Here is a 26,132-nt window from a genome sequence, read left to right as displayed (position 1 = left end):
TCTAATGGTTGGGGGGACACATCAGACCATCACAGCTCCATATCCTTTCCATCTCTGTAGAGAAGCCAAAAGACATGGATTCATACTTGGAATCATGTAACCCATGTAAAATGCTTTCCCTGCTCCCATCTAGACACACAGAGAACAAACTCGTTTCTCTCCTTACTGTTTATCTGAATAAAGAGGGAGATCACTGGAGAAAACCTCTGTTAGTCAGACTCCTAGCACAGGTTTGACCTGGCTACACAGAACTGCAGAAGGCATAAAATGCAAGATATCTCAGATATTAGCTCACAACCAGAGGTGCTACCAGCTGCACTGCCCCAGCTTCTCCTTGAGCCTCTCATGTTCCACAAATGACCAGACCTGACCCTGCCCAGTTTATGAGATTGGACACAATCATGGCTCAAGGTGATTATCACCAGCTATACAGTGTCACATTATAAAGTTTAAGTGAGCTAAGAAACCTGTAAATAACAAAATTATCCTTTTATAGGGCTCTTAATTCAACAGTCCAGTCTGTTTCCTGTAGAAGTGATTAGTAATAGAAAATAATTAGGAGATGCCAGATGGGAGGGGGAGTTAAAAAAAAAAGACCCCAAACTCACACAGCTAAAGAATGAGAACAACAAATGAGAGAGCTGCCAGCTAGCAACCCACTGCAGTCCCTACCATCCAGAAAGCCCTCTGCATAAGCAATAAATCAGAACCACACTCCTGCTTTAGAGGCTGCTCTGAGAGAGACCCACCTTTCCCTTCTGTGGCCACTGCATGGATTATTCAGTTGTGAGAAGGCATAAAAAGTCAAGGGTAGCTACAGGGGTTTTTTAAAATTCGGGGGAAAGAAGATTGTAATTTACTTGTATGTGTCTGTGTGGCTTCCCCACTGTACCTCTAGGTGGCCTTTTTGGAAGCCTGGAGTGTAAGGCCCAAAGGGAAGGTCAGCAGCAGACTCCTAAGCATGCTAGGACTGAAGTCACAACAGCTCTCCATTGCTACCCAGAGTTGGGCTGGAGCTCTGTGTCTCTATGTCCCAACTACTGAGGTCCTCTAGGGTGGGAAAACTGTTCTCATCCTGAGGAGTGCCCAAGGAAAGCTATCCTCTTTGGCTCTTCAAGAGCAAAGGGAGAGTCCTGCCTCTCTCCCTGTGTGTCTTCTTGTACCAGCCTATCCCAGCTACAAAACAAAGACATTTCTGCCAGTACATGTAAGAGAGGCTAGGGCTATACAATACTTTTTGAAGGGCATTAAAGACGTATCCAGTATAGAAACCCTGAAAAGAACTGAGGTAAGGGCTTCACACTGACTGACCTCACAACACCCAGAAACACAGGAAAGGAGTAGCAGTTTATTCACTGCTAATGGTTTCATTTTATCAGTAACAACACAAGCATTATGCTTCAGAATTAATTGCACAGCAACTGTACTGCTTTACAGCCTTTTTAACAGCTCTGCACACTATTCATCGTACAAAGGCTCAATCAGGCACAGGGCATATGCTGAGGGTAATTACTCACCACACTTCTGCTGAGGGTCTCATGGGTGAGTGTGAAAGAGTAGCTGCACTCCATTTCACATGGCAGTTGCCTGTCTCAGTATAATTTGACACCAAACTTTCTGAAGACTGTATCTTTGTGTACACATCTCACATGTCAGATCATAAAAGAGCCACACTTCGCTGAAAAAGCAGAAAGTGCTTGAAAGGTCAACTCAGCAAGCAGTGAAGAGACTTGTACCCATGACAAAAGGCTGAAGCAGGATGCTGATCCTCAACTGTGTTTACCTTCAGACCACAGGGAACACCTCTACAGGAGTAGCATAGCAACAGGAGGTGCACTGTCTGCTTGAAATGCAGGCTGACTTGAGGCACAACTCACTGTCTGCAGACTGTGATGCCTCATTTGTTCTGACCCTTGTAATACTGGACCAGCAACATGCAACTGGGCTACAAACACAAGCACACAGCTTCTACTTCCAGTTAATCCCCCCCCATTATGGGGTAAGCATTACTTTAATGTGCTCTGGAGGTGCAGACAGACACACAGAGGCAGGCAGGCAAGTCCTGCAGGCCCACTGGAATCAGCCAGCAGGCCATTTGCAACCTGCAGGAATTAACTTGAGCATGGCTGGGCATGAACCAGGGCTGGCACCAACAGATGAAGAAAGAATTTGTCCTGCAACAAACAGGAGAACTATGGGACAGTGTTTAACACTGGAGGTCCAGTTACAGACCCTTAAAAAACAAGCTTTTCTTCCTAATTTATCTTTTATAAGCATGAGATACTGATAAGAGTAAACTAGATGTTCTGTGTGTGACCTGGGGTTTAAATTAGTTAAGTGCATGCTTCATTTGGAAGCTCGGAATCTTAAAACAAAATCAGTTTATATGAGCTTTTTTAGTGAATCAATTTTACTGCCATAATGAACACAAATAAGGGCTTAGGTTACTCTTGGCGATTCTAAGTAGAAAAAGCACTCTGCAGTTTGGAGAAAAGAATTTTCTTTGTACTGATATCTGGGTAACATGTGCACTTAACTCTCCTGGGTATTGATAAACACAGGGTTAAGTTAAAACCATTTATGTTTGCAAAAATACATCATAACCATTTGCAGTTTTAGTTTGGCTTGTACACACCCATGCATAATACTATACATGACACTGGTGCCCTACCAACAGAAATGCTAATGCACAGAAAGGAAAGATGAGGAAAACTGAGTCTGGGGCAATCTCCTCTGAGCATGATGTTGCTGATATGCTGGAGCAGCTACCTAAAAAGTAGGCTTGTCTTTCATCCTGCTAAGAACTTTCTCAGCATTGACAAAATTGTCTATGCTTTGAAGTCTCTGCTGAAAGATGGGCTAAACCCAGAAGAAATAAATAGAAGTTTCTGCCTTCCACAGAGTTATGTTTTATTTATAAATTACATTAAAGTTAGAGAGTGATTGTCATGGACACCCGCGCAGGGACTGGAAAGGAACATTTGTGAGAAAAGAGTTGACAATCTCCTCCAGTTAACCCATGGGATTCTTCAGTGCTCAGTGTCCTGCATCTTTAAATGTGCTTTAAGGTAAACATTCATTAGCTGCACTTCTAAAAACATGATTGCCCTTGTTACAGCTATGGCTTGTTTAGATGCTGTGTACATTATACACCCATCTTTGAAGTTAATTCAAGTAAATGGAAAGATTTCAAACAACTTCCAGCATCAAGATTGCTTCAGCCCTCAAAGCACACTTTGCTCCCTGATTATTAAGACCAGGTCTTTTTGAGCCCCATCAGTTCCAGAATTGGCATTACTGGGCACCAAACAGTGCTGTTCAAAGCTCTGTGCCTCTATCACAGACCTGGATAAGGGTGCCTGTACTTCCATGCCAGCCACTGCAACTCCCTCAGCTGCAGCCTCTCATGTGCTGTCCCTGAAAATAAAATAAGCTGTGGTGAAGGAAAAGTTTAAGCAGATCTTACTAACAGATTTGACTGAGACCAAAAGTAGAAAAATAGTAGTGACATTAATGAAAATAGAAGTGTTAATTTAAGGCTGGAAAGTAAGACTGGTCCCTCTGCAAACACCTGAAAGTATAACCCTTGATTCTGTATGTGGAGTCTATTACAAATTTATTAGAAACGTACACAGATCACACTTAACTTTGTCATCTGTATGATCTTTGGAGGCAGGTATTAAAGCATGTCTCCTACTAAAATTATACAGATTGACATTTTCAGATCTCCTTGCACAGAGTTGCAGAAAAATCAGCCTTCTTCACTATAGAGGAAAAAATGGTATCACCAGCTAAGGTAATTGAAAACAGAAAAAGAAGATTGCTTTTGTTGGGTGACTGCTGCCACAAACCTTCTACAATTCTTTCCATCTATAGGAATTGAATGGAATGTAGTACAGTCTAGAAGAGGTCTTTAATTGATTTACAGCCACTGAGTTTCTCGAAGAAATAGCACATATCACTAAAGTAAACATGAATAGATGTGATTCAGTTGCTATCCTAACATTTACCCCAGGATTTCATTTTGAAAGACAGGATAACTCATAACTAATGATTTCATTTTTTCATAACAAATATTAAATCTTGAATCAATCACTCATACCACCTCTTACATATTATACATATTATAAAGAAATCAAAAACATGTCAAAATGAAAAAAGAATGTTTTGCGAGGCTTTAAAGAAGGACTTTGATTTATGTTTCTAGATATTTACTAATTTCTGAGAGCTACCATTTTTATAGGGTGTTTACAGCAGGTGATCTGCTCTAAGGCCATAATTGCCTTTGAGAGTACAGAATGTTCAGAGACCCATCAGTATTCAAAGCACAGGAGGAATACTAAATCTTATGATACTGGCTATTATTTCCACTTCCACACTAGGTCATATAGATTGAATCCACATGGGAAATCCTCTTTTAAATCATTCTTAGCTCTCTCTTAACACACAGACCATGATGGCCCCACAACTGAGTTCTGAACAATTTGCAGACTGTTTTGGGAACCAGCATTACCTTTTTAGCACAACAGCTAAAATGTCTACTTGGGACATTCAAGCAGGACAAGCACTCTCCTGTTTTCAGTCTCTCCTCCTCCAGTTATGTCTTGACTAATTAGTAATTCCTTCATAGGTTAGGAAAAGCATTAAATTATTACTCAGGAATTTCAACTTTTAATGTACACTTGTACATGGTATGCAGTTATATTCTTTCTCATTATTAGTGAAGCACATGCTGTGTAGTGGATTATATTTTCCCATCAAAAACTGCATCTTAAATCATGCCACAATATGGTCTCTTGCACAACTCAGGAGTATTGCAATTTCTGTCTTACAATCCTTATCTAATGATTACATAAGTTTTGACTTTTCATCTCTTTCAGTCTTTAAATCTTTCCCCTTTACTAGGGCTGCTTTTTAATATATTGCAAATGAAAAGCGTCACCCAACACATACTGAATTCTTCTACCATACATTAATTACAGAAAGAGCAGGGAACAAATGAAGTATTCCAAGTGCCTGCTGGGAGGCATCTAACACAAAATGCAGCATTTCCTGCTACTGCCCCACACCAAACTGAAGACTGGGTGAATGCCCTTTAATATTTCATTCTCAAGCTTGGAGTGTATTCTCTAGCTGCCCAGTTTCCATGGCAGAAAGTGAGACTCCATTCCCAGCAGCTATTCCACAGGCTCTGACTGGTTTTGTGTCTCTTCTTTGCTTCTGAAGGACTTCTATTCCATGCACCACCCACACATGACTGGGCAACAGTCACAGGCACAAATTTAGATTTGTATCTGAACAGCCTCAGAGCCTGCAAATCTGGGAACATATTTTGGCTCAGGATGGTCAGATGATCACGTTAAAGACCCAGACTTCTTTCTCTCTTTACAGAGGAAGAAGCATACAGTGCAGGGAGAAGCTGTGCATTACAAAACTGATAAACATGCATTAATTGCCAGACGCTGCACACACTGAGGAAATTTTCATCCTCACCATGGGGCTAATGGGCACACAGATCTTGCTGCTTGGGTCATAAAACAATGGGTTTTTTTCATGTTGAACTCTGAACAATTTTCTTTGGTTCATTGCAATTCAATGATATTCTCTTCATGTTGGACAACAGAAATCAACCTGCCAGCCCTGCCACCAAAAAGGAAGAAAAACTACTTGACTTATTTATAAACAGCTGCTTGTTCCAAATGCTGAGGTTGCTGGTGGGATCAGGTGCTGGTCATGGGGCTGAATGCCTTACTCTGATTTGCTGGGTGAAGTGACATGCAGGAAAACCTGTACCATCTTCCCACCCAAGCCCTGAGAGCTGCAAAGACAGCCAAGATGTCACCTCTGTGCCACTCCACGGTGACAAAGACCACACTGAACTTTAGTCACTTGTAAAGTCCAGATGAAGGGAGTGGGATGCTGAGATTATGTGTTTAACCTGTTTAAAGGTTTTTCACATAAAATTTCAGTGTCTGAGAAATATTCAACAGTCCTTGAGCTATTTAATGAAAAATGTTTCAAAACAGATGGTGAGTGACATAACACAATGAGTGGAATCTGTGGAAAAAACCAGCATTCTTCAACACTAATCATTGAAATCTCTTTACTATGAACACTGTTTCATCAATCTAAAAAATGTAACAGAACAGAGTTCTGCTGTCACTTGAAAGTTTATAAATGCAGGAAAAGTTAATTTTACCAAAGAAACCTGAACTGGTAACTTCCAGAAGACTTAGAGAAGATTTTTACCCAGGCTTTGCATTATAATAAACTGTCTATGATAATATGCAAAAAGAATCCTTTTGAAACAGCACCCTGGAAGCAGTGGCTGTCAGGAGCTGTAAGTGATAACTCACCCCTCTACTACTGCTACCTAACAGGCGAGAAATTGGATATTAAATGTGGTCAGCTAGCTTCACTATCCCAGCAGTATTTCTTTTGTCAAAATGATCTGATAACAGTGAAGATTCATACTTTAAGCTAAGTTGGGTGCTTCATCTCTCAGCAAATTCAGTGCAGAATGACAGATTCTGCTGAAGGAGGATTTGAGGGACCAAAGCTATGAGCCTCTCTCTCTGTGGACTCAGTATGGAGCTTAGTTTCACTGTAATAGCCATGTATGTTGGAAATTGTCAGTCAGACCTTTCCTCCACATCCACAAAAACTAAAATCACACATTTCTGATTGGAGAGACAAAAGATCCCAACTAAGGTTAGCATTTCTTCTATGCACTATGAACATATTAGATAGATAGACCTAATGTATATCATCCTGAAGTTTGTGAAATAGGGAAGCATATCAGACTATTATACATGCATTAACACCTTCAGGTGTGTAAAAATACCTTTTTAAAATACTTTCATTTGTCAGATTTTCAATAAACAAAGTATTTCATTTAACACGATGGAATTTACATTATGGCTTCCTTTTATGTTTAGTCTCTCAACCACAAATAAAATTTCAGGCAGCTGCTTTGTCTGCCCAGTACATTCCCAACCTCCCTTAATTCACTAGTTCTAAGATTTCTTCCTTCTTAGTTTTTCTTTTATAATCCAGGATGCAATTACTTCTCAGCTGATACTGCAACTCTCTGAAGAGAGCAATCCCTCTTTGCAAGTCTGGCTGAGGCCAAAAATAGCTCTGTCAGCTTCTGACAGGCTGAACTTAGCCAAGTGAAATGTTTTAACATTTTATCAACTTAATGAACAGTCTTATTTATAATGTGGACAACTTTACTGTTGTTATATGCAGACTGCTGAATAGGTTATGGAATGCATTTGTTTGGGGAAATCTGAATATATTAAGAAATAAAATGCAATTGTCTTATATACTATAAACAATTTAAAGATTAAATATTCTTTGCCCATTTGAAGTAAAGGGGTGGCTTAATGGTAACATCCATAACTATAAAAAGACCTGAAGAATTACAATGACAAATAACTAACCTCCAAATCATGAAAATTTGCAATATGCAAAAATTACCATTACAAAATTCTATAACCAGTTTAAATATTACTGTTAATGTAACACTGGAAATAACTATTTAGACTAAATAGCTGCAGAAACCTTTAGTACTTAGAGTAGAGGGGAAAGGTTAAAAGTACAAAAGAAAAAGTCTAACAGGAAAAAAAAAAAGTGGGTTAACAATTGCTTACCCTCTTTTCTGCTACCTCATCCTCTCCTGTAGACTCTTTGCCATCATGTTCATCTCTCAGGGTTGGCATATGCTTTTTGTGTGCTGGCTCTCTGTTTAAGGTTGTATATCCTATGTGTTCATAAATTGGATTAATTGTCATCTTGGAAATGTATTCAGCTGCCTTCGTTTCAATATAAAGAGTAATCAATCCATCTGTCACCAGGTCATGGATGGACTCAAAACGTTTCTCCCCAACAAAGTGTTTTCCATCGTAGTAGAGTCTGAAGTTTCTGGTTTGACTTCCAAATCTGCCTCAATGAAATGGGAAAGTTGTTTTTTTTAAAGAACAGTAAGCAGAATAAATAAGAGTAAGCAAGCCTTTGCAAACAATTAAAAACACTTTATCACTTAAAGCTGTGACTGTGCTCTGTGTCTGGTCCAGCTGAGCTGGGGAATTACTACTTAGCACAGATAGGAAGGAGAGATCAACAACTGTAGAGAGATAGCCAAAACAGTACTGTCCCAGAAGGAGCTGCTTGTTCTGGTATTCTTTTAGCCTTTCCATTATCTATGGAAAAACTGAAAAATTACTTCACACTCCTTATGGCTTTTTTTATTGCTTTGCTACTTTATCACTGCAGTGAATTGGCTTGGCTGTGCTATGAGCAGCTCTCATAACAGAGCCCTCTATTAGAGCCGATCCATCCACAGCTCTGATACTGTCTCAGAGCTCTGCTCCCCTGCTTGCTGCAGGAAGAGGCCATTCAAGGTTCAGCTGAGCTCCAGTGCCAACAATTACACTGAAGCAGAACTGCTGCCAGAACCCGAGCAGCACAGGACAAAATGGCACAAGGGCAAGCATTCTTTATTCCTGGCCAAAGGCCCAGGACTAACTCTTCAAGCTTTGTACAAGAGTCCTTCTGTGTTCTGCTTGTTAAGTCCCAAGCTTCAGGCAAATCTTTGTAATATACAGGATATATAACACGAAAGCTATCCAACACCAGCCATTCTCCATCAGGATGGAACAGCATTTTGATACAGGCTCTTGGCAACCCTAAGAATGCTCAATTTACCTGAACAGCAGCATATTTTTAAAAACTGCACTTAGAATCTGCAACCATTTTCTGCCTCAAAGCAGTCTAAACATGTGAAAACACACTAGTGTTTGCACTTGGCAACATTTCCTGTGGGGAAGATGGAGGCAAGAAGCTGCTTTCACAGCTCACTCCAGAGCTTTCTGTGGTCAGACAGCAGCGAGGGTATTGGCCCCCTTATGAGGTCAGATGTGCCAAATAAGTTTTAAGAACTAGATTTGAAAGGATGGATTGGTTTCACTTTACAATCAAAAGCTTCATTGGAGATGTTAAGGAACACAGTAAATAATGATACTTTGCTGAAGTGGCTCCTCTGCTCAGCAGGGCCTCGCCAAACAGGGGGAAGCATAATTTTAGACCCTGCCTCCGGTGACATATGACATTCTTCTTGCCAATATGGACAAAAAATAGATGGTTCTAGAGTCTGTATTTTTTTCTCTGTTCTACATCAAAATGCCAAACCTTCCCATCACCCTATCAATAGCTCTGACAGTGACTGCAACTTCAGACACTGCTACTTCTGCAAAACACTCAAACGTAAATGGAATCTGCATCCTGCTCAGTAAGGAAAGGGGACACAATGTGTAGGAACTATGTGGGCATTTTCCTGCAGATTAACTGGTACTTCCATGCATATTTTTATGTCATACAAACTAAAAGGTCATTGAATCAAACATGAGAAATTACAAAATGACAGAAAGAAATACATTTTTACCCAACGCTAATTTCATCAGAAGATGCAGTTCTGAGTAAATACAAGTCATACAGAAAGCAGAAAGATAATGTCCTAAGTTATAGCAGGAGGGGCAGATGTATTCAGACTTACTCCTCAGGACACCTTTATACTCATCACAGTGTATTGCAAACAAGCTTTGACCACAAGATGTCCTCTTCATGCACCCTTGACTGTCAGAGACATCCACATGAGCCAAGAGGGCTCAGCACTTTGCAGTGCCAAAGTGAGCAACCTTCACTGTCATCTGCTCAGGTCAGTGGGAATAATGCACACTGAGCACACACAAGCACCTTGATGGCTCTCTCTTCATCAGGAGAACCAAAGAAGTTTGAAGGTGAAGAATGATGGGCCTTAAATGACATATACATTAGAATTACTTATATTAAGAGATGCAGGTGAACTGCTGCTCTCATCAGTAACATGCTCTGACTACTTAAAGCAGAGTTTCAAGCAAGCTGGAGGTCACTTATTGCTCTTAGTTTTCTAGAAGAAAAATTATTACACTAATTTTATCAAGGAGGATAAGGCACAGAAAAGCATCACAAGGCCTATTACTAAGTACACACAGTGTTTTGATTTTGGCAACATCCCTCAAAATCTAAAACCAATCTTGTCTGGTTCTGAAGTCCTGTTCTGAAGAACAAGATGACTGAATGCAGAAAAGAGACAGAACTTGTTAAAAAGTTAGTTTTCTTTCCCACAGGGTGAGAAGGTGCACCCTCCTACCCCAGGTGTGTTTTACTGAGCAGCCCCTCTGCTGTAGATCTGTTCAGACTGCTGCACATGGAGTGTGTCATTGATACTATAAGGAATAGAGTTTCCAAGAGATGAATTATTTGCCTTTATCTAATTTCCCATTTGTTCCAAATCGATTTTTTTCCTTTATTCTTTTCTAATTGGATATGTTGTGGAGAAAGGTACTGGTTTTCAAATAGAATCCTACTAGTAATAAGGGAATAAACTCCCAAAATCTCCACAAATCAATGAAACACCAGCCTTTTACAAAGACTGTACTGTCAATAATGTGTCTCAGACTCCTGTTTTATTTCTTTCAGATTAATTTAAATTTTTCCTGACCACATAATGACACTACTTCTATCAAATTACAATATTCAGAAAAGCATATATGTTCAATTGAAAATTATTAATAAAGACTTAATCTTCAATCTTACTTAAAACTATGGTTTAAATTTTTCCACTAGCGAGACTATTTCCTGATGTTTACTTTCTGTCACATTCCTGCAGCCTAGTTAATTATACATCACCATGGCAACTAAGTAGAGCCAAGATTTGATATTTCAACTTCCTAATGCTCTCCTCCAAAGGCAAGTACTGGTACCAGCTGTTTTTTGTTTAATAAGTAGAAAGTGGGACACAGATAAAGTATGTTCTCTTTTGGTTTATACAGGAGAACATCAGATGTTTTTCCAAGAAAAAGAATTAGACCTCTGACATGTCAAACAGTCTCATTGTGTCCACTGTGCATTTGTTTGCAAGCACCAGGACTACAGATAAAAGACTTTTTTTATTCCAAGTTGTCTGAAATCACTGTCTCGTTCCTTTGGTTGCCAGTGGGGCAGAGTAGATAACGTGGGAAAATGTATTAAACAGTAGAGCAAATGTGGCTGGTAATAAAGGATAATAAAGGACTGAGGAGCTGAATTGGGTATCATGCCATGAGAGACAGGCCTCAGAATCAGCCACCTACCTGTATGCAGCATTCAGTACAGAAACAAAAGGAAAAAGGGAAGGATTGAGAGCACAGATACACTCTCTTCCCATCTGAGAGAATGAATTTTACAGTCCACATACAGAATTGGTACAGTAGCTATTCACCACTTTCACAGCTATTTTATGATGAGAAGAATTTCTAGACAGAGGCATTGTTTAGAGTGCATAGCTGCAATCAAATGACAAATTAATATCCCTCAGGACTACTCACGTCCTCCTTCATTTCAAGCAACTTCATACATTGAACTGGGAAAACTTAAGACTGAGCCTAAAGGTCACTTGGACTTAATCTTCCCTTGGAGAAAGTGTCGTAATGTGCTTTGCAGCCAGAAAGCAGAAGTCTTTCTTAAAATTAGGTGCCAGAATTTCACTTCTATTTTCTGAGAACTCTGAACCAACACTTATGACTAGACTCTTGACACTCCATAAAAAGCCACAGGAATATAAGGAATCTTGCCATCACAAATGTCTCTTAATCATGCTGTGTTCTTGGGTGAAAACAAATTATTCCATAGATCCTCTTTTGGCCCATTTCCTTGTCAAAGAAAGACAAGCCTTGCATGCAGCCAAAACCTCTTCTACACAATTATCCCTGAAGGTCTCCAGCTCCTGAAAGAAGCTTTTTTTTTTTTTTAATACTCATTGGCAACAACATTTCTGCTGATGGCCAGGGAACTGCAGAACTTGCCAACTTCCCAGAATACCTGCCTGAAAAATAACATAGTTTTCAAAACCTGAGCAGTATTTTACAAGAACACAATATGTATAAATGCAGTCAAATACATTAGGGATTGATACAAATGGAGACAAAAAAATCCTTGCTGCTAAGGCTGGGAAGGGTGGCAGAGCACAGCCACTATGGATACATTTCCAGAGCCATTTAGAAGGGCAGTACTAGCTAGCTGACTGTTGCTTGACAAACATCAATTTAGTGTAAAGTTACCCTAAAACCTGGTAACACCCATGCTGAATGCATGATACTTGAGTTCATCATCCTTACAAAGAGAAAAGAGATCTTAGACTTGCTACTGCAACGTGCCCATCCCCTGCCAAAGCAGGCACAATCTTCCACTCCCTCTGTCTAACCTGGATCAAACAAAAAAGCTCAGAGCCTGTAGGGTATCACTGGTAACAGCTCCCCAGCAGTCTGTCTCAACTGAGGCTGAAGACATCAGTGCCCAAACTTCCTTGTCAAATCTGGAAAACAATTCTGCATAAATGGCCTGCCAACAGCAGGCAGGGAGAACCAGAGCAGTGGCACTTCCCTGTGGATCTTAAGCACTGTCAGGGACAAAACAACTGCTCTAGGGCATCAGCAGTAGCCAACAGTTGCTGAAAGCAATGAATAAGAAGTGTTATCAGCCCTTGGTACCCATAACAGAGCATTTCACAAATAAATCTAACAAAATTAGAAAAGAATTCCTTTGCTTCAATGTATTATTTTACCATCAACAGCTGATTTTCACCATCTTAAAATTCTGAAAATACGTCAGCTGATCAAGTACTATGGTATGCTAGTAATGTGCAGTAAGACCATTTAATACTTAAGGTAAATGTTAGTGTTCTTGATCAGTGGTAAGCATTTGAAAATAATCTGTTTGGTTTGAACAGATGCATGACCTCTTCTTAGTACTGTGCCTGTATGCCTTATTCTATTTAACCTTATATAAATTGCTGGGATTGATTTGATGATTGAATCAGAATCAATACCAATGTTTTGGGCACTGTTTTACTGCCTTTTCTACCTGGTGAAAGTTCCATGCTCCCTGGGAATACACTCACTGTAGTTAGTGGTTAAGACACATTTGAATTCTACATGCACACAGGAACGTATTAAAAGCCCAGTACCTTCTCTGTACATGAGAGCAATATTTGGAGACCTATGTCAGCTTGCCTGGATAAAGATCATCTGGAAATGTTACTTGCAGGAAAGTTACTTTCACAGTTTCCTAATACATAAATAAGGCTTACAAAAATTTTTTAAGAAATGTTCTTCAAGACTTAATTTTACCATGTGGCTTCATGCTACAGAGAGCTTTCATATTACTCGAAAATAGAACTGTGTTTCAATCCACCTAAATTAAGGCATCAACCCTACCACTGTCTGCTCAGCAAACTTCCAAATGTGCATGCAAACTTTACTCAATGTAAATGTTTTCATTTTAGATCATATATGATGTTTGCTCAATGTAAATGTTTTCATTTTAGGTCATATATTATGTTGTTTTTCTGGTATATTTTGAAGCAGAACAGCATCAGCAATGTAGCAGGAAGTCCACTGCAATTGTGTACTATGGAGAGAAAACTGCCACAGCATAATGCTCAAACATATGCATTTTTGTTTCACTTAGCTTTTCCTACAAGGCCATAAGTTCATAGAGACCAAGAATGGTGGAAATGCACCTTTAAATGTTGTCCAGTCCAATCTCCCTGCAATAAGCAGTGACATCTTAACCTAGACCAGGATGCTCAGAGCCCCATCCAATGAATTTTCCCAGGGATGGAACATCTGCCACTTCTCTGGGCAACCTGTTCCAGTTTTCACCACCCTCATCATAAAAAAATTTCTTTTGTATCTACTCAAAATCAACCCTCCTTTAGTCCAAAAATTACTCATGACTGTCACATTTCTCTTTTTCTTCTCTAGACTTTCTCACACTAAAACCAACTTGCTCTTAATTTATCCTTCTAAAACAATGTGGATATTTTAATTCAGTATATCAAGAAAACCAGAGTGGAAGACATCAAGTGAAAACCCAAAGAAATGTTCTTATTGTAAAACAGCTTTGCAAGTCCAGAAAAGGTTTTTGAAGAGCAGAGTGGAGCAACATGGTTTTTGCTGTTGTTCCTGTTTGTTTGGGTTTTTTCCTAAGGTACACAGCAGGTTGTTTTTCAGGGTCTCAAGAAAACCCAAATTCACTTAGATTTAAAAAAACCCAAAAAACTACAGTAAGATTTCTGTTCCACAGAGATTTTGTCACATCTGATTTGCCTTAAGCCACTGCTAATTCAAAGCTTACAATGCAGGCTTACTCAACTTTCTTAAAGGTATTATAGAATTTGCTATTCACTTAACTTGTTTTCTCAGTGTATTCTACCTCTAATCTTCTGGTACTCACTCATCCCTTCTTTGCAAACAGTGAGATTCACCAATATACTCATCCTGCGCTCTAAATGGTTTTTCCTCAAAGCTTTCTTCCTTAACAATAAACAAGCATAATAACATAAGTGAAATAATTCCTGCATACATAGCATGCATTGTTAGAATTCTTGGGGCTACTAACAGTTCATCAATGAAGATTAATAGCTTTTTTACTGTTATGTTCTGGTTTTCTAGCATACAATTTCTTCTTTCATCCAAGTGCAACAATAAATGGGGCAGATGTCAATTTATTACTGAAACTGTTAGAGTTCATTTATCTCAAGATACAAAAGAAAAAAAATTAGCTTGATTCTCCTTCTAGCACCTATCAAATCAGGAAGAACCATACTCAGCTGAGCTTCACCAAGTATAAAGGAGGGAGAAGGAAAAGGAAAACTGGGCCAGATAACACTTATTGGTGTCAGTTCTTTTGGTGTTTGAATAATGAATAAATGTTGAGATGAAAACAATTATGACATTAAACAACAATGTAAGGTTGTTGTGTGTTATCTTGAAAACACGTCTATAAAGCACCCACAGTATCTATGAAGTACAGGAATAAAGGTGTTTCTCCAAATACAAAAATTTCTAAATATGAATTCCAAAAATATCCAAAATAAGAGGCCAATCAAAAGGGCCAACTTTCAGATAGATTTCTACCTAGCATTTTCTAAAAGCAGTAGAGAAAAAGAGGCATTTGAGTAGGACTTGCAGAAGACTGAAAAGATACATATGCTTTGACAGGGGAGGAGGGCATTATTGTACTTGCATACACAATTTGATTAGCAACTGATTGCACTACAATTTGATTTTTTCAGCTATTATTTCAACTCCAATAGTGCCCAGAAGCTTTAAACCAGGCAGACATTATGCAGCATAAAACCAGCAAAGTGCAACACAGATTCCTGCTCAGGAGCTGTGACTGGGGGTAGACTGAGATGAGGTACAACTTCCAGTCTGTCTATCTTTTTAAGATATCCTAGACTTCTGTACTGAACGAGCATGTGAGATAATAGAGAAGAGAAAACAGCTTCTCTAATGGAGAAATGAGGCCTGCAGAACTCCATGGCCTAAAGCCAAGTCATATATGAAGCCAAGAAGTGAGCCCAGAGCTCCTGAGCTCCACCCTGGTACCTCAGCCCAAGCCCAGTGGCTCTGCTGGCCAGCAGATCACAGCAGGAGCTGCAGCCAGGTGAAGGACATGGCATAAATGAACATGAGCTGTGCACACTGAGCATAGGCATCTCTTGGACAAGCTCTCCCAAAAATGTTCACAGCATGCTGGAGCAGAGAGTATTCCTCTGAGAAGTGCTGAATTTAACACCAGCAGGAGAAACACTGCAGTAAACTGAATTGCTAAAGATAAATTAGACACTCTAGCCAAAAGAAAACAGAGCTGACAACAACAACAGATGGGAAGAGGAGGGAAGGAGAACAGGAACACAGCAAGAAGACATGAACCATAAGGAAAAAAGCATTCTAGTCTGTGGGAGGACCTAGGTAGCCAGTTAATTACTCATTAAGGTTAGTAGCTATTTATTATTATTCTAAAAACTTAAGTGAAGCCATTTCAGTAGTGCCCAGGTGCACTTACATAAGGCAGATGATAAGCAGACACCTCAGGTGTTTACTGATAGCTGAACCTTACATGTTATTGACAAACTAACAGAGTCAATTATTTAGTGTGAAATTTTATGTAGGAAAAGAAACTTTTTACAGGGAACATCATCTAGATAGAGGGCCAATTGTTTTACTTGAAGCAGAAAAGCAAGCTCCAGAATTTATTACCACCTTTTCCCCTGTTGTTTTTTCTTTTCAGCTAGCAACCAAGGAATATTGTATGAATATTTTAGAAAGGATTCTAGAAACTGAATTCAACCCTTGCTACTGCCAATCACTTCATTTGCAAATCAGGTAAAAAATACATAGAAAGATATGCAAAGTTTAGTCTTTAAAATGGTCTTTAGAATTTTTCCCTACCAACTAGCATGATGTCAGAATACTGTTACCATGGTAAAGGGAAGAGATGCAGTTAGCTACTGCTCTGCTGGGCTCCTTCTGACTACTTACAGATCAGCTGTAGATGCAGGATAAACTATGATCGGATTTTGATACATTCATAATTCAAAAAACATAATTCAGCTATCATCATGTAGAAAGTAGTTTCAAACAATTCTTCTTTCCCCAACTGCTCTCCCCTGTCCCAGTATGAACAACAAGGCTTTTCAGCAGAATGCAGATCAACAGTGTTCATCTCTGAATTCAAGAAGCCTTTTGCAGAAGTTGAATTCTACATGTGTAAGTAATCCCACAGCAATCCACACGTGTTCTGGAACAGCACTACACACATGTCCCAAAAGAGCCCACTGGATATAAACAGCATCCAGCTACCAATGCACTCATCCTCTGAAACTTAAAAGGTTCATGTGCAGCATTATGCCCTAATAGCCTACCAATTAGGTCTCCTTTTAAAACGCCTGTGGCTAGTTGCTTAAAAAAATGTCATAATTCATGGATTGAGAATGCGTATGAATTTGCACAATACGTGTTGACTAAAATAAAGATTAATTTTTGACATTCATTTCACCTGAAGAATTCTTTCCTGGTGCTACATAATCTTCAATGTGCCCAAACCTCCAAACATAAAGAAAACATGACTCATAATCATGGCTGACATTATTACCTTTTTTTTTTTAAAAAAATCATGCTGCAGAACCTTATTTCAATTCATTCTCTGTATCACAACAATAGAATTTGCAGGAAGGGAAACCATGGTAACCAATTAAATGTGCTACAGCAGCTATCTGCTCAAAAGAACATGCAGTACCATCACACTTCAACGCCTACCACCAGTACACTCTCTACCCATTTCCTCATTATCCTCATCCTAATTATTAAACAAGCTCTCCACCACAGAGGGCTACATTGCAAACCATGTCTATTGTTACTGCCATTTGCTATAGGTCTTAACATTAAGCAATGTACTACTCTTTTGCCAAATGTAAAAGCAGATCTAATAGCTCCAGAAGTGAATTAGGAATTTTCATTATTTTAAATCTGCTTGGAACATGGAATTAACATTACAATGCATTTTATGTCTTTTTATTCTGACAGAGACTTGCTGATATGTATGGACACAGATATAGATCTACAATCACTTTCTCATGTCAGTAATTTTTTTAAACCTCAAGACTGCAAAACATTTTCAGTGGCATTCTGATTGATTAATTAATTAGTAAAGATTGGTGAATGCACCCATGATTAAATATAATATAGGCATTAAATATAGTAGGGTGCTGATTTACTGCTCTCAGTTGTGTTTATGCTTCATTCTCCTTTATATGGTATCTGAGCTGACACAATTTTACAGACCTTCTTAGGCTCTGAACATCAATTTTATCTGAAAGACAGCTCTGACTATTTAGTCAAACTTCTATACTTCAAACAACATTTAAATTATCATTTTCTTTTTCTTTAAGAACATACTTCTATCTCTCTTACAAATTCTGAGAAAATTATTTTCTGAAAAAACTCCACCATCTTTTGTTTCAAATTTATATTTAAAAGGTAGTCTGCCTTTAAAAAAGTCATGATGCAAATTAATTGCACAATAATGGATGAAAGTAGGCAAAAATAGCTCATCATAAGATGATCAAAATGCAGCTTGTTATATAAGTGGAAATCAGATTTTACAGTAACTCAACAGCAGCTTTAAAAAAATGAAAAGTTTTTTTGGGTAAGAGTCACTTTCCCTACCTTACAAAGAAAAAAATATTAAAAATCTTCACTTTGAACTCAATTAACTATTTGACAGTATTGCACTAAGAACAGCTGACCGCTTTGCTTTAGCTTGCAAAAAGTATTATTTTTCCTGTCCTATATTTGGTCATTGAAGTGGTGCTAGGCTATGTCTGCAGCTATAGCAGCTCAGGAACAAGATCTTTAGATCTGCTAAAGCTAGTTCCATAAAAGCACCACAGTGGTCAAAACTCATTTAGAAGGCTTTAGAGAACAAAGAACTAAAGCATATGGTGCAGTTCATCTTGAACAAGGTGTGCAGTCCTGGCTGGTATGGACACTGAGCTTTTGGGCATCAGCTACAATAGCTGGTGGAATCAAATGTAGCACTGAAAGTGTCCCATGATGATCTGAGGAATTGTCTGGCTAGGGTCCTCAGGACAAACCACAAAAAGCTTGTTCTTCTCCATCGCAGAAAGGATGGCTGGAAACATTCCATGACAGAGACATCATACCTTGCCACAGGAAGGGACATGATCCTGTTTCACTACACTGCTCTTCACGACTGGATGCACTGGGTTTCTCAGGGTTCCCAGGCACGCTGCCACAAGCACAGGAAGAAGACATCTGCCAGAGCTGGACGTGCTGGGCCGTCTGTCTCACTGAATTGCCTGCCTCCCCAGCAGAGCCACCGGCAGCTACAAGCCAGGAAACAAACCTGTCTCAGTCTCAACATCAGCTGCTCCTACCCACAGCTACCACAAGACTTTTATGTCTCCATGAACCGGGATTTCATGATGCAATCACACTTCATAGGCAGTTTCTCATTTGCCCTAACCAGAATTGACAGACTGTCAAAGACTGACACGTCAGACAACAAACAGTGAGAGAGACTGAGTAGATACATAGAAACACAGAGGGAACCAAGTATTTATGCCAAGAGTTGATAGTACCTTAAAGAAACTAAATTTTACTCAACTTTTTTCCATTATTTTTACCAAAACGTGCCTGAAAACCAATCAGAAAACACGGATATTTCACTTTATGTTTTGTCACTATGTTATTGCAGAATCAGAGCACCTCTAGAGAATTGCTGGGTTAACTTCATAAAATTCTTGGAATCTGTTCTGTGTCTGTTTTTTTATGTAACAGCTGACCAAGTTTTCTTTCCTCCCACACCTTCTAAGGAGTAAAACAAAGGTAAAGAAGGAAAAGCAAAAATCACACTGACGTGATCTTAAAGTTAATATGAGTGCTTCAGAGACAGAGTGGCACTTAAACCTAGTATGAAAATACCAAATTTCTTGATACAACCAGAAGAGAACGGGTGAAATTAGAGACCCTGAACTCAATCAAAGCTTTCTGTTGAACTTGGAAAAGTTTTGCTCATACATACCATCCTGCTGACAAGCTCTGTTTTTGGCCATGGAAGTTACATTCTTAAATTCCTGCTGGGATTATCTAAACTGCAGATGGGGCTATCTTTGCCATCTGGCAATGTAGTGACCCAAACACAAGTGATGCTCTCAGAAAAGGATACAACTACATAAACTCAACATGGCAATCACAGCAAACTTCTCACAGTCAGGGTGCACAGAGAGACTGCAGAAAGGACCTGGTCTTTAAGAGAGGCTACTATGTCAGAAACACACTCACTGGACATTTTGGCTAATGGTTATATTCTGCATTTATAGTTCCAGGGAGAGGAAAAATAAAAACTGAGAAAAAATCTCCTTCCAGTCAATGGAAACGCAGACTCCTGCTACACTGCCTAGTAGTGATAAAAAATAAATCCTAGTGGTAAAATCCCAATGTGTGGAAGACAGAGCACCACAGTTCACAGAGTTCCACCTAAGATATGAGAGTTAACACTCTCATTCATGCCATTGAAGGCCAACAGCAAGAGAACAGAGCATTGTCTGCTGTTAGAAGGAAAGCAGCCACCTAGACCCACTGCCCATGATACACAAGTCATTTACCATTTAAACATAATGAAATGGCTGCAAGATGCTGCAGTTTCAGTTTCTGATGTGTTTTTCCAAACACTGAATTTCATCAAAATAAATCAATGATAACAACTTTGTTATAATTTGAAACCTTTTCCCAAACCAATCACTAACAACTATCCATTCTTTTCTCTATTTGGTATAAAATTGATTTTATTGTTTTCAAAGGGGTTTTCCAGTGTGAGGGATACCATCAAACCTGGGAAAAAAGCCATCTTTTGACTTGCTGGACTAGAGGTGCATTTGAAAAACAACCTGCAGTGATACATCCTACAAGATGCTTAACAGCTTCATCTCAGTCTACAGGCCCTGTGTGTTCTGCACCATTGGAAGCAGGGAGTGGAGCTCTGCCTTCAAGCCAGGTGTTACAAAAACTGATTTCTTTGTAGCTTTAAAAGAATATTGCAAGAGCAGAAGATGATGAAACTGAGTACTATTTTAATAAGAAATACCAAATTTACACTGTTAATGAAAGCCAGTGTAAATGTCAATAACGTCTGTCGTTTATTACTACAGAAACAAATATCCTATGAAAATATATTCTTTTTCCCCCTGAAAAACTAATTTATCACAACCTATTATTTCAAGACATTATTATTTTAATCATAATTTTATAAAACTTTCAGTAACTGCATCTTCTTCAATGTTTTTCTGTCCCACTTAGATTTACAACCTTGCTAATAATCACTCTCTTCCATCTCAGGTGTACAGCACAGGCCAAAGTAACCTCCAATATTTAAAAGTAATTAAACTATTTAAACCTTAAAACTACTTTTTGAGTTTTTTATTTATAGCTGACCCACTTGCCAGAGCTTTGCAGAATGAAGAAGCAGATCTGCAAGCACTGTGAGCTAACAGGTGTTCAGACAAAAAGGGCCTCCTGATGTGTTGCCATCCCAAGGAGAGACCGGGGGGACTGAGTTTTCCAGCACATGGCAGGCTGCTCAGGGAACTCATAATGTGCCTTTTATTTCTTGACCACCTGCTCTCCCAACATCTGCATTGGGTCACATCTGTACCACAGTGGGAGAAGGGCAAAATGAAACCCCACTAGGCAAAACCACAATTGCTGTTATCCTGATGGTGCAAACAATAAGGAGTGTTAGCACTTCAAAAAAGAGCATGGAAGGTCAAAGATACCAAATCTATAACTAGGGTAAAAAAGTATAATGATGAAAAAGAAATTAAAACAACTACAAAGAATCTTCTGATCTGAGGTCAGCAATGCAGTAAAACCATTTGAATATTTTATAAATTTAAAAATGAAATATTAATTACCGACCTTAATGCCAAAGTGTAGGTTCCAGGTTGCCTTTGGCTTTCACGAATGAGATAGCTTCCCTCTGCAACACTCAATAATTGGTCAGCTTCCTCCCTTGAGATCATCCCATGGAATCTAAGGAACAAAAATTTCTTTGAAACACATGCCTCTTCTCTTTTAAATCACCTTTTGGTCTTCATTTAAAAAGCACCAACGATAGTAATTAAAAAAGAAACAAACATAAAAATGACTGACTTGGTGGAATCTACAGTTTGAATTAATTTCCCTATGTGCCTGTATTCGAATTTACTTCAAATGGTTTAGAAAGGCTTCTAGGAAAGAATATCTATGAAACAAGTATATTGTTTTTAAATCTGCATCTATCAATTTAATATATAGAAATAAATCTGTTTTCTCCTGCTGGTTTCACATGTTTTGTGCTAGTGGCATGCAATCAAACATTTTGAAGCATTCAAGGACATTTTATGTGATCCCTGAGATTTTAGCAAGTTGCTGTAATCTCAGTAATTGCTGATGTAATAACCCAGCAACACTACGCATCTTTTACCAAAATAAACATAAGTAAGATCTTCTTTGTTTCTCCACACTAAATCTAACCATCTTTGCATTAGCAACCTGAAACAGAAGACACATAGAGACTGATCATATATTGCATTTGGGATCCAAATATCTTTTCTTCCTAAACAGAAACACATATTGCAAAGCCAACAGAAGAGGGAGATAGAAAAAGACAATCCCTTGAAAGCACAGAAATGTATGTTTGTTTTTCTCACTTAAAGTAGCACTCAGTGATATCCATCAGAAATGGCAGCTGTAATTTTAGGCAGACAAAAGTAATAATGTAATAATGACCTGATGGTGAGACACACTGCTGTAAAACACACAGAAGAATAAAAGAGCCCAGACTAAACACTTGACACCTTTCCTGTAACTATTATTAACCAATATGTCAGGATAAACCACTTCCAGAGATGTTTGTTACTTACTCTCTTCCATAATATTTGGGTCTGTTCTCTACCTAGAAGAAACAACAGAAATTGTAATGTTTCATAACAAGAGAAGCTATACAGTAAGTGGACTGTTTACAATACAGGATTAAAACCAGAAAGGGATATAATGTGAAAGTGCAGGCAAAAATAAACAAGAACAGAATTTCTCCTGTGATTAGCACATAGGGAGATCTTTAGAAAACACTGCACTTGTGAATGGCTTAAAATGGAGTGAGAAAGGATGAGCCACTTGGACCATGTCATCCTCAGGATATACAAACTGATGGCATTAAATATTGCTTTTACAAAGTGCCAGATAGGGGAAATGAGTTAGCAGTTCATGCATGTAAGTGCACCATATTGTTGAGTGCACTAATACAGTGAAACATCTATAAAACTCTTAAATTTACAGGTTACCTTCCATCACAGAGCTGTTGGTGTCCCTGCTGAAATAAAGCCACTACTATGCAGCCCCTCAGAGTGAGGGCAAATGGTTGAGTAAATCATCAGGTGCCTAAGTCTTGTGCTTGACTTCACTAAAAGAAGTAGTATCACCTAAAAGACTTCAAAAGCAGGTGTGCATGTGTTTAGTAGTGTAACTCCACCTTGGCTGTGCTCCAGAGACCTTATGGTGTAAATGCCCACAATATGCAGAGGTGTCAGGGTACAAGTTGCCCGATAATTATTTTAGATGAAATAATGCACCTTCATTTGTCCAGGAAGTTTAGAGCCAAGTGAGGAACAGCATATTCCACAGAAATCAACTAATAATTTAAGCCACCACGTTGTCCTTTCTTGAGAAATTTAAAGGGGGAAACTCTTTGGGGAATAAAAGTCAACAGTTATACAACTTGAACTACAGAAATATAAAACAATCCAGCTATGCTGAAACACAGAATGCCACATTGTTTTTTTAAAACATCTTTTCAACAAAAAGCCTATTAATACCAGTGCTTCTCTCCAGTGTTTTCAGTGGAGTATAAAGATTTCAGATATTCAAAACAACAAAAAACAACATACATCCTGATGTACAGTCTAATAACAATTCTTCAACATTCCCAGCAAATAAAAAGCTATTGTCATGATTCATCACTTTGGAAAAAACATTCCATCACTGGAAAGATTTATCATGTCCTAAAATATTTCCTTTTCCTTTATAACAGCAAACAAGAGTTGCCTGGTATGATAGCTGTTTCCAAAGGGCCTGAAGAGACTGGATTATTTCAAAAAAGAAGAAAGGTCTTTGATTTTTTTTGTTAAATGTAGGCTATTTCTTCAATAAGAAAATAGCAACATAAACAGAGAAAAAATGAAAGCATTTTATTGTTGTTGTTATAGAAACTTTCAACAATTCTTAACCAAAACCCTTAAGCCAAGACACTAGTTTAGAGCAGTTGTTAAAAGAAGAATCCTGTCATGAATAAGATTTTGTTGTCAGTCTAGTGAGATTTTATCTCAGTGAATTTATAAGACAGAACTGGAAAATTTATATAAGCAAAAGCATTCCTTTTCAGAAATGGATTAGTAACTTGACTGGGCATCTTCAGAGTACTTGCAAGTCCTAAGAAAATTTATAATATACTCTGTGCAAACATTTGAAAATGTGAACGGGCAGATGACTGGAGCAAAGCTTCTGAAAAAAACCCCACAGGACTTCCAGGCATTTGTAGTAGGCTTGCAGGTCATTTTAGTGGATGATGAGTTGAAAAGGAAAATAACCACTTCTGTTAACACTGTCTCTACTGATCAGTTTTACCAACTTGCAATAACTTCAGTATCAATGTTGATGTGCAACACTTTTTGCCTGCATATGACTCAGTGCAGCTGGAACCTCAATTCACTGAGTTTTATTGCCTGTTTGTGTTTTGAGGTTTTTTAATCACTTTTTAAATGTATGATATTAGGGGGTTTTGACATCTATACTGACATACATTAAGACTTGAATAAAATTCCATCAGAACTCAGCAGGGGCCTTCTAATTCACTCAGAATGACTGGGCTACACACACAGTGCAGTTTGTGTGCACTGAGAAAACCACACAGACTCTCTGTAAGCCAAATTTACCATGTAAGACAGTAAACACTGTTCTCAGGCTTTCTGTAAAGCTTCTGACAGGTGTTACACCAACTGTGCCCTTTGCAACTTAGACACAGTGTTCTTATCCTCAACTGCACTGGAACCAGAAGCAACGTGCAGCTTTCTTGGTCTTTTGTGTTTCCTTGGACTTCAAAGAGCTCCTGGCAGACTATATTCTACAAATTTAATTCTACAAATGACAATGCAGGCACCCACATATCCTCCCGTTGCACCTGAGAACTGAGGGCCAAAACAGTTGAGTTCAGAAGTTTCAATACTCTAACTTTCACAGTTTGTCATCCATAAGTTAACAAGACAAAACCAGAACATCTGGACTGGAACTCAACCCATCCAAGAAAGGAAATACATTTTAAAATAAGATGATAGCAAGAAATTGGTCCTATTAGCTCACATAATTATCCACTGCAGAATTCTTTTCTGATTTGGCAATATCTTGGGACCAAAGCATTGCTGAGTGTGAGTAAGAGCAGACATAGCTGCTTCTTTCTCTTTGTATCCAGCAAAGATCAGCCAAACACTGCCTTTTGACTTCTCAGGATTTTTACTAATGGGAAAAATTTCCTGTTGTTGTTATCTTAGCAAGGTTTTAAAAATTGCTTCCAACTTGGAAAAAAATGAGGGGAAAAAGCATGAGATATTTCTTTCCAATGTGTTTATTTGTATATCACTAATGCAGAGGCCACGGGAAAAAATTAAGTTCTTATGATACCTTCAAGAAACACAAATATCAGCAAGATATCCACCATTACTTCATTTGTCTTTTTTTCAAACTGAGGGGTGAAGGCAATGAAACCAAATTTATGAACAGACAAATCAAGCAGACGTGGCAAGCACCTTACAGCAGACATTCCTTTGGAAGAGGGCTTAGCTATAATGAAATTTGGAAAGTCATCCTGGTCAAGTATCCTGCAGATAAAGCCACCTTTACAAACAGCTCTAATAAGGATGTGCATTATATATGTTCATATTCTGTGTTTCTTGACCATTTTCACAATACTAAACAGAGATGCTATTTAACAGGTTAATTAACTATTAGCACTGAATTAGGATGAAGCCTCCTAAAAGGACAGAAAAAGCCAGTGATTTTAATTTCTCCATACTATGTATTTTTTCATATAGTTATTTTAAATTGTTCATTGAATGCTTTTATATGTCAGTCAAGGCTGCCCTAAATATGCCTATGCATGCACACTTGTATATAAGACTATAAGCAGAAAAAATAGTAATTTCATGGAGGAAATACAGTATTAATTGGACAAACAACATTATAATTTGCGTGCAAGCCTCATGCAGAAGTCAAATAACCTTAGAACGTTATGGAATTATCAACTTTAACCTCATGGAGTATTAAAAGGCACGGCTCTGCTGCACCTTTACAATAAAAAAAATCACAAATGAATGCAATCTCCTTTTACTTCAGTGTCTCTCCACTGATCTGTGTGTTGTCTGATATGAAACTGGTGTAGCAGAGCAGAAACTTGAATTCTTTGTATTCGAGAAGCATTTCAAGTTAAGTAGGTCATTCTGTTGAATACACCTCTCAGTATCAGCACTTGTACAATGTGTGTCTTTGCACATGAAATAAAGGGTTGGGGTTTTTTTACGGTGTGATTTCCAATTATTCTTTAACAAGTGCTTTTTCCCCCTAATCATCACTCCTGCTTTTGTCAACAAGTGGATT

General features: G+C 38.5%; 1 protein-coding gene across 2 annotated transcripts in view; it reads right to left on the bottom strand.

The window, feature by feature from the left end:
* CHN1 (chimerin 1) overlaps positions 1-26,132 on the bottom strand; it is a 92,063-nt gene that overhangs the window by 38,711 nt on the left and 27,220 nt on the right. Inside the window, exons 4-6 of one of the 2 annotated variants that reach the window (XM_054278458.1) lie at positions 22,352-22,383; positions 21,366-21,479; positions 7,656-7,944 (exon numbers count right to left, since the gene is read on the bottom strand). In XM_054278458.1, the coding sequence (XP_054134433.1) occupies positions 7,656-7,944; positions 21,366-21,479; positions 22,352-22,383 (435 nt within the window). Of the gene's footprint in view, positions 1-7,655; positions 7,945-18,592; positions 18,628-21,365; positions 21,480-22,351; positions 22,384-26,132 lie in introns of those variants that run through there. The other variant, XM_054278460.1, reaches the window with a different exon arrangement.

This window comes from Melozone crissalis, unplaced genomic scaffold (genome assembly GCF_028551555.1).
Source record: "Melozone crissalis strain CALT ecotype California unplaced genomic scaffold, PUWL_Pcris_2 ptg000023l_1, whole genome shotgun sequence".
Lineage (NCBI taxonomy): Eukaryota > Metazoa > Chordata > Aves > Passeriformes > Passerellidae > Melozone > Melozone crissalis.
The sequence above is the reverse complement of the archived record's forward strand: the minus strand, read 5'-3'. Positions and strand labels throughout refer to the sequence as shown.